The sequence below is a fragment of the Spinacia oleracea genome, chromosome 6 (genome assembly GCF_020520425.1).
Source record: "Spinacia oleracea cultivar Varoflay chromosome 6, BTI_SOV_V1, whole genome shotgun sequence".
Lineage (NCBI taxonomy): Eukaryota > Viridiplantae > Streptophyta > Magnoliopsida > Caryophyllales > Amaranthaceae > Spinacia > Spinacia oleracea.
In genome coordinates, this window is record NC_079492.1 from 151,152,150 (window position 1) to 151,168,857 (window position 16,708).

Here is a 16,708-nt window from a genome sequence, read left to right on the forward strand (position 1 = left end):
TCAGTTAAGATAAGATAAGTTCAGATAAGATAAGTTCATGGAAAATAAGGGTTGGTCAAGAACAATTTATAACTAAAATAAGTTTTGATAAGTTCTAATAAGTTCAGATAAGTTCAGTTAAGTTCTGATAAGTTCAGATAAGATAAGTTCAGGAAAAATAAGTGGAAATCAGGTGAATAGAACGTAGCCTTAGTAGTACATTAATAAGTTTATAAAGAAAATTATACATTAGAGTAAGGATGTGTTATATTCATCTAATTTTTACTTGTTTTCCCTAAACTTGTCAAAACATATGTTAGTTATAAATTTTACTTGGTTAACCTTTGTTTTTCCTGAAATTATCTTATATAAACTTATCCAAATTTATTTTTCCTAAAATAAGTGAAAAAAGGTAAATTGACAAGAAGTTATATTCAATAAAACCAAGATAGGAGGCATTTGGTCCACACAGTGGTATGAGGTTGGTTGGAATCATGAATGATATCAAGATGATATGGTTTGGAACTTGATTATAAATACCACGTGTTTGGTTCATATCGGGAATGAGATTTTACCTTTTATTTGATACATATAGTAAATGTATGAGCCAAACTCACCTCTCTCCCTAGATTTCTAAACCCCATAACTTGAGGGTTTGAGGTATGAGTTTGAAATTTTTAAAATTACAAACCAAACAAATGACATGAATTTAGAATACCTCATACCTATAATTCGCGAGCCAAACAACCCTAATACTTGTCCTGTATTCCTAACCGGGGTGTTCCAAAATACTTGCTATGTTTCTATTTTTGGACATGCAAACATTCTACACTTTCACACTTTTCAATAAATTATACTCTGTAATTGTTTTCCTTACACAAATTTTTTTTTTTTCACCCAAACATTCCCAAATCCACTTTTATTTATCAAAAGGTCTTGCGCGTACAAGGTGTACAATAAATTTATTGTACACCAAGATAACACCTATTCTTTTGTAACTTTAATCTAGTTTTGATTAATTTTTATATTAGTAAAAAAAAAAGTCGATAGATAAACATTTTAAAGGGTTAAATGATTAATGTCATACATTACTAGTGATTTTAAAGAAATAAGTTTTACTAAAATAAAAAAATTTATCACTAAGAAGTAGATAACTTTTACATATATAAGCGTAACTTTTAAGTATTTTGAGTTAACTTTTACTCCAGTGTACAATATTTATTGTACACCCCTTGTAAATAAGAATTTGTGTTTATTTATATGTTATCAATAAACAATAATCCACTTTATCATCTTCCCCATAAAAACCGCAATAATTGTTTTTCTTACACACTTTTCACATTTTTTAATACCCGTATTTTTTAACAAATGAAACAACTACGGAATACTCCTATTTCGAAACAGAGTGAGTACTTCGTAACTAGTTGTACACGGTAAACCTAATTTAATAACCTGAGAAAACATATTGTATAGGTATCATTATCTCATTTTATCTGGTCAAAATCAAATCAAGTTTAACATTAATCTATTTTGTCTGAAATAAGGGAAAGAACATAACAAACCTCGTAATTCCAGTCATCCCCTCATATATAATTTACGAATTTACCCATCCAAAATAACAGACCTCATTTACCAAACCAACAGCAGAAGCAATAACAACAACAGCCTCAAATAAGCAACTAGCCATCATCTCAAATTCATAAGACAGAGTAATTAATTTAAAAAATAATAAAAGTTAAAAAAAGAACAGTAGTGCAAATACTAAATATACATATAATCATCAAAATCATACACCTTTTTATATCTCCTTTCTCATTTTCCCCGGCCCCCCGTCCTCTCTGTATTTCTCTCTCCTCTTCTCTCTTTCTCTCTCTCCACCGCAAAACCCCCTCTTTCCTCCTCTAAACTCCTCACCATTTCGCAAACTTCATCATCACTCCTAACAAAGCAGGCGAGCATAAATAAGATCCCCCCCCCCCTTCTCCCTCACTTCCCCCAAAAATACCCACATTCTCCCCCAATTTCACCCCTTCCCGTTTTTCTCTCTCCTCCTCTATTCATGGGGATTCCTTAAATTCACAGCTCAAATATGTCAATTCGATAAAAAAAAGCACCCCCAAATTATTTTATTTTTATCTGGGTATATAATCATTTTTCACGATCAAAACATGCGGGTAAAAGATATGCATCCTCTATGCTGCATATCCTTAGAAGGCGGTGGTAATAGCCCGAGCCCTGGTATTGGGTCCCTGGAGCTAGCGCTTTCTCGGGCAGGGAGCCTAAAACGATGCTCCACCCTACCCGGATCCATTACAGGCAATGTGGGAAGTTTCCGGCGATCTGAGATGAACGTTGCCGGGGCTTTATTTAAATGGACGAATTACAGCAAAGGATGGAGATCTCGGTGGTTTTTACTACGTGGGGATGGGTTGCTTTCCTATTGTAAGATTCTCTCTCCTCAAAGCCTGAATTCTCTCTCCTCTTCATTGGGAGATGACGTCACTATCATCGGTGATTTGACGTCACCCAGGCTTTTTCGTTTGAATAGTACCGGAAGGAAGAAGGATAGCAAGAAAAACTCCGTCGTTCATCTCAAGGTATCAACAAAATTATGTTGTGGGAAATGGAAATGCATATTTATTGAAAAATAAAAATAAAAAAGGGGGCAAGAAATTGAAATTGGATTTTGATGGCCCTTAATTTTGTCAATGAAAAAAATAAAAAGGTGTTGTTTCCCCCTGTATTGAGAGGTTTTATGTTGTTGTCATGTAGTGAGTTTAGAATAAAATTAGAGAATAAAAATGGAAAAAGAAAAGAAAAAGAGTTTGGCGTGGTGTAATTTGGAGGAGGGGAAGTGGGTGTTAATAAGGAGTGGGTCACATCAGCAGGTGGGTAGGGCGTAGACAATAGAAATAGGGTAGGTGGTCTACTCTTTATTTTCACGTAGGTGGGTCACTCACGCCTCTATCTATCTATCAGTCATCAGTCATCAGTCATCGGTTCATCACTCAATCCCCCAATTTTTCTTTTCTTCTTTCTTTCTCACCACTCCCTATTTGTATTACTTTCTCTTCGTCTTTAATTGCTATTTTTGTTGCGTGTCTTTCTTGCTTGCTTCCTGGAATACTTCTTTGTAAATATCCAAACCCAATCTACCTAAATTTGCTCTAAATTATAGCAACCGTTATCAATTACTTCCTCAATTCCTATAAATAATATTGCTAGATTTTTGGTTGTATGAGTGAAATTGTTTGCAATAATTTGATTGGTATATAAATTTGAAGCAGGTATCATCGTTTCGAGAGAGCAGGTCCGACGATAGGAGGTTTTACATATTTACAGCAACAAAGACCCTTCACTTGAGAACTAATTCGAAGCGTGAAAGAGCGCTTTGGATTGAAGCTTTAGCATCAACTACAAGTCTCTTCTCCCTCAGACCATTCAATGATAATCTCTCTCTTTCCCCTGACACCATTTCCATTTCAACTGAAAGACTAAAGAATCGATTAGCCGAAGATGGGGTCAATGATTCACTCGTAAAGGAATGTGAGCAGATTATGCTATCTGAATTCGCACAAGTACAACGAAAGCTCAATTTTCTATGTAAGGAAAGATCCAGTTTGCTCGACACATTAAGGCAGTTGGAGGTAATTTCTCTATTATCATTTCACTAGACTTCATTGTTAATGCGGTTTTATTTTTCTTGTCATAAGACCCCTTGTTTGAACTATTTTCTTGAGAACTCGAACCCTGTGGATCCGTATGTGTCGGCAACTAGGTAAGATGTTAGAATGTGTGGACTCCACAAGCTCAGCAAAACCAGAACTTGTGCAGCCAATGCAAACAAACTTGGTTAAGACTTAAACTGCTATGAGACTTGGTTAAGCATAGGTCAATTTCTACTTTTGTTTTTGTTCTTTCCAGGGAGTTGCAACTTGCAAGTTTGTAACTAAACAAGTAGACACAAACACAACAAGACTTGAGGAAGGTAATCAAGTTTAGGTTAACCTCGTCTGTCTACCAAGGGCATAATTCTAGGAGAATTCGAGGCACTGACCCCTAGTAGGCGTTTTCCTTTACGCCCTTCAGTCCATAATATTTTACATCGCAATACGCATTATTTTGACAAATCACGGTTGAAGTTAGTGAGTCTTGACCACCAAAGTTTTACTTTACATTCATGAATGCTGCATATGCTTTTAGTGATTTACACTCTGTTTAGTTAGGGTTTGGGAAAGGGAGGGGAAGGGGAAAAGAGGGAAGAAAAGGGTGGCGAGAGGAGGGGAGGAGTGCGGTTCCAATTTCCTTCTAAGAAGAATTTGATTTATTAATGTTGTGTTTGAATAGCAAGATAGAAGGGAAATGAAGGGGAGAGAAAGAGGAAGAAGAGGAGGGGGAAGGTGAGCTCCATTTTCCTCCAAAATCTCTCTAATTTTGATCCCTCCCTCCCCCTTCTTTCCCCAACCTTCAATCTAAATAAGGGAGCTTGTTGGCCTTCCCTTTCCCTTCCCTCCTTTTCTTTCAATTTCCTCTTATTCAAACAATGTGTAAAAGAGGAAGGAAAGATGGATCCTTCCAATTCTTTTCCTTTCCGTTCTTCTATGTCTTATCCAAATAGTGGAATATGTATCCCTGCTCCGAATCTTCCTATCCAAAGACAATGTTAGTTAGGTAGTGAGTCTAGTGACTTATTCCCTCCATTCCTAAACGTTTTCCCATCACCCCAACATTTACTTTAAGGCAAACGTTTTGCAAGTGGATGGGTGTACTTTTGTCTTTTTACACTTTAAAGTATATGCAAGTGAGATAAATGGTGGAGACCTATTACCAACAATAGAAATGGAGCAGTTTGTGGGACAAACTCAAATGCTAAATGGATTGAGGACAAAGGGAGTAGTGTGCATCTCCTATCTCTCTATCTCTTCTTTGTCTTCTAAATGTTTTCTACTCCGTACTAGTCAATACGAGTAGTAACTACTCCCCCCATCCCTTTTTGTTTGCCCCATAGTCAAAATTCACTTTCTTAAGAATTGAGTATAAATTTTGCTTACGGGTCATAAAGTAGGTTGAGTTTCATAGATTTGTATCAAAAAAAAAAAGTGGGTCCATAAGGAGAGAGTGTTGAGGGTAGTTATCCTAGAGGGTAGAATATCATATGAGATAGAGTTGTGTTATATGATAGGATATAAAAGTCTATAGGACTTAAGAAACCTACGAAGAGTGGATATATAGTTTGTAATATATATAAAGGCGTATGCCAACAATAATATGATACAATAAAAAAATAATTTCCCATATATTTTACCATGGTATCAAGAGCCTAGGTGATCCTTGGGGCCGTCTACAAAATTTATTAGAATTATAGTATAGTTCTAATTCCGTAATAGATAGAGAGCGGGCAAGTGGAAAAATTTACCATTTAAGGTATAAAGCAATCTCAAAGGACATCCCAAAGAGGAATATGGGACAAACAAAAAGGGACGGAGGGAGTAGTAAGTAATACTCTCTACCCTCGTGTTTCAAATAATTACTACCTCGTCGTTTGTGTGAATTGAAACTGTACAAAGGATCCGTTGTACTATATAGTAAATTTCTCTAGGAAAAATGACAACACGTTTGTTACAGTTTCACATTCCCCTTGCTAGCATGTGTTGGAGACCCTACAACAGTTGTGAGGGGAGACAAATTTCCAAGGACATCTAAGCCAAAGCCCAACTAGCAGAAAGACATTCCCAGAAAGGTTAGGCCCAGCTTATTACTTCGTTCTAGCCTTCACAAAGGAGAGTTGGGTAGCGTTAAGATTTCACCTTGGGTGAAGCCATTCAAATTGTGTTGATTGTCTCTGAGGATAGATCGTGTGGCAATTTACAGTTGAGACTGTAACATCTTCTGAAAATTTGGAGCACTGATTAACCTTATCCTTCTCTTTTCATGGTCTATAAACTATTGTATTATGTGGTATGGTTCTATTGCTTCGTTTTATTTCCTCTAGTTTTCATGTAAAACTTGATAGAGTTATGAGAAAGCTTGAGTATATTGCATTGTATGAATTACATTATATAGCTATAATAGTAACAACTAACCTAGCTTAATCCTAGGAATTAGAGATATTCTTTGACTAACAATTAGGGATTTACATTGACAAATAACCTAAATGCAAGGAGTAATATTAGGGATTACAATAACTATAATATTGACTAAGATATACTACGTATATCTTCTACACGCCCCCGCAAGACGGACGGTCGGGACGAGAGACCAGTCTTGAACAGATCGAAGTAGAGGAGGTAGCGAACACCGAAGATGTGGGTTGCACGGTTTCACCATAGGAGAAGTTGTCGGAGCTCCAACGTGAGGTTGAGCGACCAAAAACATGAAGAGTAGAGCGTGCTCCAGGATGTTGGGGTTTTGGCTTGTTGGGTGAGAACAAAGAAAGCCACCAAATTTGCTACATGAGAAAGAGATGTGCGAAAGAAAATCATCAACTGCTCTTTTCTTTTTTTTTTTTTTTTTTTTTTTTTGAGAGAAAGATAATTTTAAAAATAAAGAGGGGAATGAAGGGAGTGTTGATGCATATTTAAATTTTTCATAGAAAGTTCCATTACCAATTACCATCAATGAAGGAGAGGGTAAAAGGGTATGGTACGAGTTTATGTTTCTCCATATTCCATAAGAATGAGGAGGGGTAGGGTTTCATACTTTCATTGCCACAAAGGAGGTATTCCCTAGGGGTTGGATGAAGGAGATTTACGTTCGGCAATGCTCTTGGTAGTCTAACTACGGGGTGATGCCGAAAAGTTAAGATGGAGTTTTGAAGCTTTCTCTATTGAAGAGAGGGAAGAGAGGAGGGAGGTTGCATATAGAGGGTTTCCATTTTCATGTCATTAGGAAGAAGAATAGGGTAGAAATGATGTTTGATAGACATGGAGAGGGAACTATTATGGTCACCATCATTAATTTGTCGGTGTCGACAATGGTGATTGATGGTGTCGCCATGAAAAGATGAGAGTCTTGAGAAAGGAGGTGGATAGCGGAAGCAAAAAAAAAATGGATCTATAGCTCATGATACCATGATAGAGTTATGAGAAAGCTTGAGTATATTGCATTGTATGAATTACATTATATAGCTATAATAGTAACAACTAACCTAGCTTAATCCTAGGAATTAGAGATATTCTTTGACTAACAATTAGGGATTTACATTGACAAATAACCTAAATGCAAGGAGTAATATTAGGGATTACAATAACTATAATATTGACTAAGATATACTACGTATATCTTCTACAAAACTAATCTTCTGAAAATTTGAAGCATCTGTTGGAATATTTACCATTTTTGACTAAAATTATGTTTTCTGTTGCTTCTGTAATTTTTCTATCCATTCTCATGTAAGCTCAATGTTTGTGTGGAAGAAAGAGGCTGGACTGTTCCGGATTAGGACCGAAAAATTAATTAAATCCGGAGTTTTAGAAATCGCTTGTGCAGTTGTGCGCGGTACGGGAAATTTTAGTTACTTTAGGAGCTACTCCAAGTCTTCAACAGTATGAATCCGCCTCGCTAGTTTTATTTGAGGAGAAAGATGCATCTGAATTGCATCTAGCTTACCATTGGAAATTATTGTAGCCTATGAACAAGGGTTCTAAATTTACTTGTTTGGAAAGTAGCAAGCTAGATGGTGTCTTGCTTGCCATTTGAGTTGCTATGTTCGTGACCTTAGTTGATTTCCCTTCAATCCGTAATCCTTGGCGTATTGAGCTCTGTTGGGGGGGGGGGGTGGTGGTGGTGGTGGTGGTGGTGGGTTCTCTTTTACCTTCCCTTTTACCACGTTTGCTGAAAAGTACGTCTCCAAATATGTTTATTGTTGTTATTGTCTTGGTAATATGGCTTTACATAATTGCATCATTTAAGCTATCTGCTTCTGTACTCTTTGACAGCTTGAAACCTATTAATCCTTGTCAGTAATACTATGTCGATTTGAAATTACACTTAATTGTCAATCATAACCTCTTCCTCATTATTAATGTTTGTGCTGTTTATGTAGGCAGCTAATATTGACGCTGAAGCCCCAGGAATCAATGATAATGAATATCAACTTTCGAAGAACGAATACTCAAGCCTAGAGCGTTCGAAATATAGTGGTACTACTGCTACGGTGCTCCTCCTGTCTACTTTTTTTTGTTATTATGAAAGAACATAAAAATGAATTTATAATAGATTTATGCTCGTTCTATTGTAGTTTTGGAGTGTTTGTTAAGGTCTAGATTATTATATTCTTGGGACTCTATTCTTTTTTACTTCTCCTATACTAGTTGATATCTGTTAATTCACTCCTTTCCATCCCTCTCTCGCTCTATACATAGACAAGAATTCACAAACAATACCGCAGTTTTTCGTCTATGATGAGTGCACTGGTCTCATGTTGGAGTAATAGAATACACATCTGTTACTGATCGCGACTCAAAGCTGTGGGTCCCTTGGTGTCTGTTTAAGATACACTAGTTACACATTCAAATCCCTACTAGAAGATCTTAACTTCAGGAAGTCGATAAATTGCCCATTTCTTGGATACAAGTTTTTGTATTATTTTTTATTTGGGACTTATATGGAAATTCCCTGTTTGAAGAGGTGTGCCAGTCGGCTACCAAGTTTCTTTCCGGTAATTGAAAATTTTGTTTTTCATTTTTACCTTATGAGTGCAAGGATCAATTCTTCTCAAAGTTGCTGAGTTTATTTGCAGATCACTTTAGTGCAATGAGATCGAAAATACTATCTTTGTGGAATAAATCCGAATTGATTTTGTGGGGTTTCAACTCTAAGTTAACATCCTGATTTTGTGAAGTCAGTTTGACTGATCAATCGTATCAACTCTCACACGTGAATCTACTGCCTTGAGTTCATTTCTTATTTATTACAGTTTATGTGCTTTGTGAGTTTGAGTTGTCCGATCTTGAGATTTTTTAAATTTTTTTGTCACTTCCATGAACATGTTCCAAACTTTATCATTTCATGACTTCTGTTCGCTTTTGGATGTCTAGAATGTAGTACTACTGAGTCATCTGATGACACCGAGAAACAAGACGTGGAGGAGGCATCAGATGAAGAGGAATCTTGCTATTATGATTCAAAGGACTTCTTTACTGAATCTCCATCTCATCTTATTGGCAGTGGTATGGACACCAAAGGTCAAGGTGCTGATGTGAAAGATGCTTGGCCTAAAGAGGCACCAAATGAAGCTCTATGTTCACACATTGAAAGGCGTATTAAGCTTCCTGATCCAGTTGAAAAGGAGAAACCAGTCAGTCTTTGGTCTATGATCAAAGACAATGTAGGAAAAGATCTTACAAGGGTATGTCTCCCAGTGTACTTCAATGAACCTATATCATCACTTCAGAAATGCTGTGAAGACTTGGAGTATTCTTACCTTTTGGACCGGGCATATGAATATGGTAAAGCGGTAAGTTCATTAGTCTGCTATATTTTTCGGTCTTACTCGGTGTTTAGGCTTCCAAGAATGGTGAGAGGAGATCCTCTTGGAGTCATTGTTGATTTTTGTAGTAGTATTTAGTTCAATATTCAGTAACTTATGTGCTCTTTCTACAAGGATTACAATGTTCTGTTTTATTCCTATGCTTCTCATGGGAACCTGGGGACTAATTTAAGGAAGACCCAGGCTGCGATTTTTTCAAAATCAAGTTGGGAATGGAGGTTGTTTTTGAAATCCTAATGTATACTTTCTTATCTTGCTTGCTATATACTTGTATTGCCATCCAGTAGGAATCCTGCTTGGATTTCAAACTATTGCAATCTCTGTAGTTTGTACAATGTGTTAAAAACATCAATGCTGCCATGAATGCTAAGATATCTCAAATGATATACATTGTGGAATCTTCATTTCTACTGTAAGTTCCCTAGTTGGATATGGATGTGCAGTGGGCGTCTGGACTAATATGGGTACAAACTATTTTTGGGGAAATGGTTTCATTGTAAACTCTTGGCTCTAAAACATTCGTCTTACAACTCATACTTGTATTGGATAATTGTAGAGAAGTATTCGACGTAGCTGACTAGCTGTAAACATAAGTCAATGGTTTATCCTTAAGTGCTTGTCGAGTCATTCTCCATTGCATGTAAGACAACTTTGTACAGTTAATAATGCTTGATTGCACTGTTTTGACTGCATATTGGATCGTGTGCCCTTTTCTTTCAGGGAGACAGTCTTATGAGAATTGTGAACGTTGCAGCTTTTGCGGTTTCTGGTTATGCATCTACCGAGGGCCGGCTCTGTAAACCTTTTAATCCTTTGTTAGGGGAAACTTATGAAGCTGACTTTCCTGAGAAAGGAATTCGGTTTTTCTCTGAGAAGGTACTGTCTCTGAGATTTCTTTGATTATTATTATAAGTCTACAAGCTTTCATTTTTTTGTAATAAATCCTTTATTTGATTCCTGAAATGTTAAGTTGCAACATTGTAAAAAAACTGGTCCTGCACTTTATTTATTGAGCATTAGGTGGGTATAAGGGTATTATGAACTTAGAAAATTGCATTACTTCGTTTGATTCAGATAAGTTATACTGTTAGATGACAAGTATTAGGGTAAAACAAGATATTGTATGTTCAATCATGATTTTCCACCAAGTGCAATCTGCCAAATGGTCCCATCTCCTTTGCCCAAAAAATATAAAATAGAAGTTGTTCAAGTGTTGGAAGCTGTTGGAGAATGTTGAACTCTATCTAATGGGAATCCTAATCATTCTATCGTTGGTTATCCCAGGTAAGCCACCACCCCACTCTCATAGCATGCCATTGTGAAGGCAGAGGGTGGAAGTTCTGGGCGGATAGTAACTTGAAGACCAGCTTTTGGGGTCAAACAATTCAGCTTGATCCAGTTGGAGTATTGACTCTTGAGTTCGATGATGGAGAGATATTCCAATGGAGCAAGGTGTGATCTTTTATCTTTATCATTCTGAGATTTGTTTGCCTTGATTTGGATCTCTATGAAGTTTACAAGAAAATGTCTTCTATTGCTGATTTTAGGTTACAACTAGCATCCATAATCTTATCCTTGGAAAAATTTATTGTGACCATCATGGGATGATGCACATACGTGGTAACCGTCAGTACTCGTGCAACCTTAAATTTAAAGGGCAGACTTTTCTTGACAGGAATCCCCGCCAGGTAAATTGATTGTTTTTTTCCCTTGGGAAAGGTTGCTAAGATTTTTTTGTTTCCGTCGTCTTTCATCTGTCATCTATAGTTGAAAACCTACACTTGTAAAGTTTTTTGAGTTGTGTATATGGCTAACAGTTGATGGCATGAAGGGTCATCAATGTCCTTGTCAGCAGTGCACATCACTAATTAATGGCATTGATTATCTTTATTATGATGTTTTGGTCTCTTGTTTGTGATTGTTTCTACAATCAATCTCCCTGCAGGTTCAAGGTTGTGTTGAAGATGGCGTTGGGAGCAGAGTAGCAACAGTATTTGGGACATGGGACGATAGTATTTATTATCATAAAGGAGATGGAAAGAACAAGCGTAAAGATACAAGTTCATCAGATAATGCTTCCTTGGTTTGGAGGAGGACCAAGCATACCCCTAATCTTACTCGATACAACTTAACTCCATTTGCCATTACTCTCAATGAGCTGACTCCTGGACTTAAGGTAGATGTGATATATAGACCCATCTCTTTGTGCATTATTTCAAGCTATTGTGTTTCTCTAATTGTTTCTGATAGCTCTGTGATTCTGGATACTTTATAACGGGTTAAGGAGCAGCTTCCCCCAACAGATTCAAGGCTTAGACCTGACCAGCGTCATCTTGAAAACGGGGAGTATGAAATGGCGAATGCTGAGAAGCTACGCCTGGAGACAAGGCAGCGAATGGTATGCATAATCTCTAACTATGTGTAGAGTGTAATGCTTTATCTTATTTTGAGTGAATATCATGCCTTGGTCCTTGTTGTAACCATTGTATAAAAATAAAAAATGCTCAAGGTGCACCAAGGCGATAGGGGTCTTGCTGCGCCTTGGCGCGTTTCGGCGCACCTCATTGAAGTGATGTGACTGTATAAAAGTTCAGAAAATCCGACTGAAGTGTGCCCAATAATGTGCCTCACGTGCGCTTCTAGTGCGCCTCATTGAATGCGCTTTGCCTAGAACAAAACAGGCACTTAACCCCCTATTGCTTAGCACTTTTTCATACACTGGTTGTAACAGTACCATTCTTCTGGTGAGGTCTGATGTTTAAAGACTTATGAAGTTGGCTTGCACCATAAAATGCTCCCGGTCTAAAAATGTACACTGTACAACCGCCTTCTCCAGTTTGAAGTCTGATCACTGCTGTCTTCTTATCATATTGTTCCAAGTAGATATAGTCTAACAAATCATGGATGCAATCTAGGTTACTTTGCCATTGTATTTTGTTTTACATACAGTGTCAGACACTCAACACTGGTTGATTCTTTACCCGACACTTCAATTTTTATCCAGCATCCAATTATTTTGAACTACTTATTTATAGAGAGAATAATGTAAAAAGGGGAAAATAAGTCATGTACAACTCACAAATGGGCTTGAGATCATAATTTATACGAGAACTAGCGAACAAGTCAACCAAAAACGAGTGCATTTGAAATGCGACATTGCCACAAGCACGTACAAAACTTTTGAGATGTTACTTATGTCTGGGTAACATGAGATGTAATGGCTTATTGGCTATATGTACATTAAAATAGTTACGTTATCTTATGTCCAAATCCCGGAAGCCCAGCAACTAGCTTTTTCGATTATGTTTTCAGTTAGTAGTTTATGCAGGCATGCTGGTTTCGTTAAGATGCTAGCAAACATTCAATCTATAGACAGTTAATGTTCTTTTACATGACATCTAGGTTTTGGGTTTTCACCGTTTTCTTGTGTTGGTAGTTATAGCTCGTCTTTGATCAAGTTCATATGTTATTGTTTATGCCTTTAAGGGGTGAGTGAGTCTGTATACATCTGACCCGTTGTTGACCCGTCCTGAGCTGCTTCTCTTTAGAGGTGTTGGGATAATAACGATGTTGATCATGATATTAGATCCCTATTTCTCTTGTTCATGCAAATGCCCTTCAATCAGGTTTTGTATTAAGAAATACTGGAATAATCAGAGGCCTAAATTTCTATTAATATTTGATAAATAGGAAATAATATGTTTGTTTTATGAGTTGAGCAAAGGTGGTTTCAATTGGGCTGAAGTTCATAATTAAGTTTGTTTCAATTGTACTGAAGTTTACATTATTGGAGTGCAGTCAAGGAAACTACAAGAAGATGGATGGAGACCCAGATGGTTTGACAGAGAAGGTGAAGATGGACCTTACCATTATAAAGGTGGATATTGGGAGGCTAAAGACAAGGGAAATTGGGATGGGTGTCCAAATATATTCGGAGAAATTGTTGAAGCCTCTGACAACTTCACTGAAGAATAAACATAGTTTAAAAAAGGTGCAAACTCCTTTCTTTACAATTCTGGTTTTCCCGTGGAGTGTTTTAGTTTCTTGCAGTTTTTTCCAACATACTCTTGAGTCTTGACTGAGCATGTACCTTGGAACTCAAATTAGTTATTACGTACGAAATTACGAAGTATATGTTATGTTTGGAAAATATCAGCTAGTTTTTCTGAAAGCATGTTGGAAAGATAAAGTGGAATTCCCAACACTTGTCATGGCATGGGTATAACTATGGGTTTGATTGTCACGAGATGTAAGTTGGGGGCCCAAAAGTAGGGAGGCCCCAACTTACATTTGGAAATAATGTCTTCTGAAAGCATGATCAAAACCATCAGATATTTTAGGTTTGTGTGTAGAACTACCAGTATGATCTGAGTTATTTTTTTTCTCTCCCCTGAATTCCAGAAGCTACGGAAATCTGAAACTGTTATAGCAGCAACTACGAGTTACAAGTATGATCTGAATTATATTGAAAGCTGCTGCTACCATCTCAACAACTCCGTTTTCATGGAACTTGGAGACTTTGAAGATAACCCACTGCTCACTTTTGCTCATGTATGGAGATTTCATGGTTGTAGCAGCTAGAAAACAAGCGCAAGGTCGTCAAAATTACTCTTGTGGACCCATTGAAAGGTAAAAGAATGTAATCCTTCCTGTTATATAATTAGATGATTTTTTTGTATTTTCAGAGGAATAAATATGGAGGGGACTTTTCTTTGGGGGGTGGGGGAAGTTTGGTAATCACAGGGATGACTGTGTGAAATTGTGGTAATTATTGCGGCTCATAATCTCCATCAAGGCGTCAACTAGTTCCCATTTCCCATTTGTATTACCTTTTTGTCCTCTCTATCCTCCTTCAAGTTGTAAATTTTACAAGTGTAGTAGTTAAAGGAAAGGTCTCATTGTTGAAGCAACTGTAATATTGATTTCCCAAATGTGGATATCAACTAGTTTAGCTTGTAAAAAGCCATTGGAATTAATGGCTGAAACATTTGATCGAATTATGTTTGTAACACTACCCCTAGGAATCAAAAGAAATTTATATTTTTTGGTAATGCGTACCAAGGCATACATGCAACTCATTACAATTCATTTAGTCAACAAAATCAATGGTTTTTTTTTGTTGATTATTGTAGTTACTAATTAATTTAGTGAAGCCATACCATAACGTATTGGATCAGTAATCAATTACTAAACCAGGATTAATGCGTTCACTTGGCTAGTTGGCTGATATTGCATTGAATTACGTTTGATGTTCAAGTGTGGATCAACCGTGCTAAAGGGTTTTGTTTAATTTCAAAACAACAAAAAAAAAAAATCGAAAAAGTTATTGATGCAATTATGCAAATCCAGAGTTTTTTTTTATATATAATTATCGTTACCGTTTTACTTAAGAACTCTCTTGGGTTAACTTTACTGTTAAAGTAAGTTATACAAGCGGGCTTTTATTATTATCTTTATCCTTCTGAGATTGGTTTGGTTGTTTGGGCCTTTACGTAGGTCCAAGTAGCCATGATTTATTATTGAGCTATTTGAGTTCAATAGTCAATTTTGTCCTTTTTATTTTACTAGGCTATTTTTTCCTTTTTTGTTTTGTTTTGTTTTTTCTACTTATAATACATCTATACTTTACTGATATTTATGTCGTATCCAAATATTTACATATTGTACCCCTGTAGTTGTAAAATTAATTATTTTTATCTTGGCCGCCAACCAAATATTAACTATTTCTGTTTTATTTTTCAAAAAAAATCAAGAATTTTCTACATTAACGTTGGTTAACAACAAACATAAGGTTGATTATAATATAGAAAAATATTAGTTTGTTTAAAAAGTAATAAAAATTTAAAAGTTGGATTGACAACAAGGATAAGGTTGACTATATTACAAGTATACGGGTAAAATGTGAACGATTTTTCATGCATGTGGACAACGTAGAAATCAAATGCAGGGGTATAATGTAGAAAACCCTTTCATTTTTTCTTGATGTTGGGGTAGGGTTAAGACAACAATAAACCTAGCGAGCGTTTTCGATGGATGAAACTTAAACTTTTCTGAATTTATTGGACCGGATTAATCCTAATCAAACCTAACATGACTTGATTAGAAATAAACTTAAGGGAGTAAACTTATAAGATTTAACAACTTGATAACCACTCTTTTTTTCTTCTTTTTTTTGCTGGCAGTAGATTTCTTTCATGGAAAATTGCTTTAAATTAAACAAATATACTTTGAAGTGTTTGAACATATAGTGGACTAAAACCATAGTGCACAAATTTAAAAGTAGATTGTCGTTACCTCAACGGAAATGGTTATCTTACTTATTTATTCGGCCTTTCCGTAGAAATTACGAATCGTGTCTGCTCGCCATAGTAATAGAGATCGAGTACTTTGAAACGTTAACCTATATAGTTGGACTGGAAAATCTACTCGATTTATTCCTCTATTATTGAAAGGAGGATGAAAAGATCTTACAAATGTACTCAAATTTTAATATTCACTATTATTACGCAACAATGATTTATCGAATTGCTTTATATTAGTACTACGTGTTAGGTTATGACAAATATAAAACATATATTTCACGCGGAAAAACCATAAAGCCAGGAATCCAAATTAATTGCCACATAACAATTAGCATAATTTAGGATGCATACGTTCGAAGCGTGCCTTCCCTAGCTGCTCCCGAACCGAACAAGTACAAGTTTAGGACTCCAAGTGTAGTCTCTCCGTAGATAGTCCACAACACGTTCGGATCCGCCTTAGATTCAATGAACTAGAATTTAGCTTAAGTTATTATGTTATTCGTTTATAATTATTTGGAAAATTATTAACCTTTAGTTTTTAACTTAAAACTATATGAATACTTGAATTGATGTATTATAAATTGTGATTGTCATCACCTATTTATAGGGTAGGATTATCGAAACTAGAAACCTACTAGGATTCAACTTATCTAATTCTATTAGAATTAGATTCAAATTAAATCTATTAGTTTTAGTGTTTTGCATAACAACTAATTCTAGTAGTTTCAGGAAAATATTTTAATCGGATAAATCCTAAACACTTAAGGATTCGAAACACGCACGAACACAACGACACGCACGAACAGCCCGCAAGGGGCATGCCCGCGCGCGCGGTGGTTTGGCTCTGCCCAGCAGCTGGTACGCGGCCCACGAAGGGCGCGCCAGCCTGCTGGGCCTGGCCTTGCTTCGTTGCTGGGCCTTGCATGCTTGGCGGACT

General features: G+C 36.4%; 1 protein-coding gene across 6 annotated transcripts; it reads left to right on the forward strand.

The window, feature by feature from the left end:
- The first annotated feature begins 1,791 nt into the window (after positions 1–1,791).
- Positions 1,792–14,520, forward strand: LOC110778738 (oxysterol-binding protein-related protein 2B). Of its 6 annotated transcripts, none has more exons than XM_056830865.1 (11): positions 1,795–2,576; positions 3,267–3,626; positions 8,024–8,120; positions 9,018–9,436; positions 10,190–10,345; positions 10,754–10,921; positions 11,017–11,157; positions 11,415–11,651; positions 11,754–11,867; positions 13,268–13,460; positions 13,871–14,520. In XM_056830865.1, the coding sequence occupies exons 1-10, from the start codon at positions 2,148–2,150 to the stop codon at positions 13,442–13,444; spliced, it is 2,298 nt and encodes a 765-aa protein (XP_056686843.1). In that variant the 5' UTR covers positions 1,795–2,147; the 3' UTR covers positions 13,445–13,460; positions 13,871–14,520. The 6 variants fall into 6 exon arrangements, with proteins under 6 accessions (XP_021838993.1, XP_056686843.1, XP_021838992.1 ...); XM_021983300.2 differs by having other exon boundaries at positions 11,415–11,645; positions 11,760–11,867; XM_021983299.2 differs by having other exon boundaries at positions 1,796–2,576; positions 11,415–11,645.
- The last annotated feature ends 2,188 nt before the right edge of the window (positions 14,521–16,708 follow it).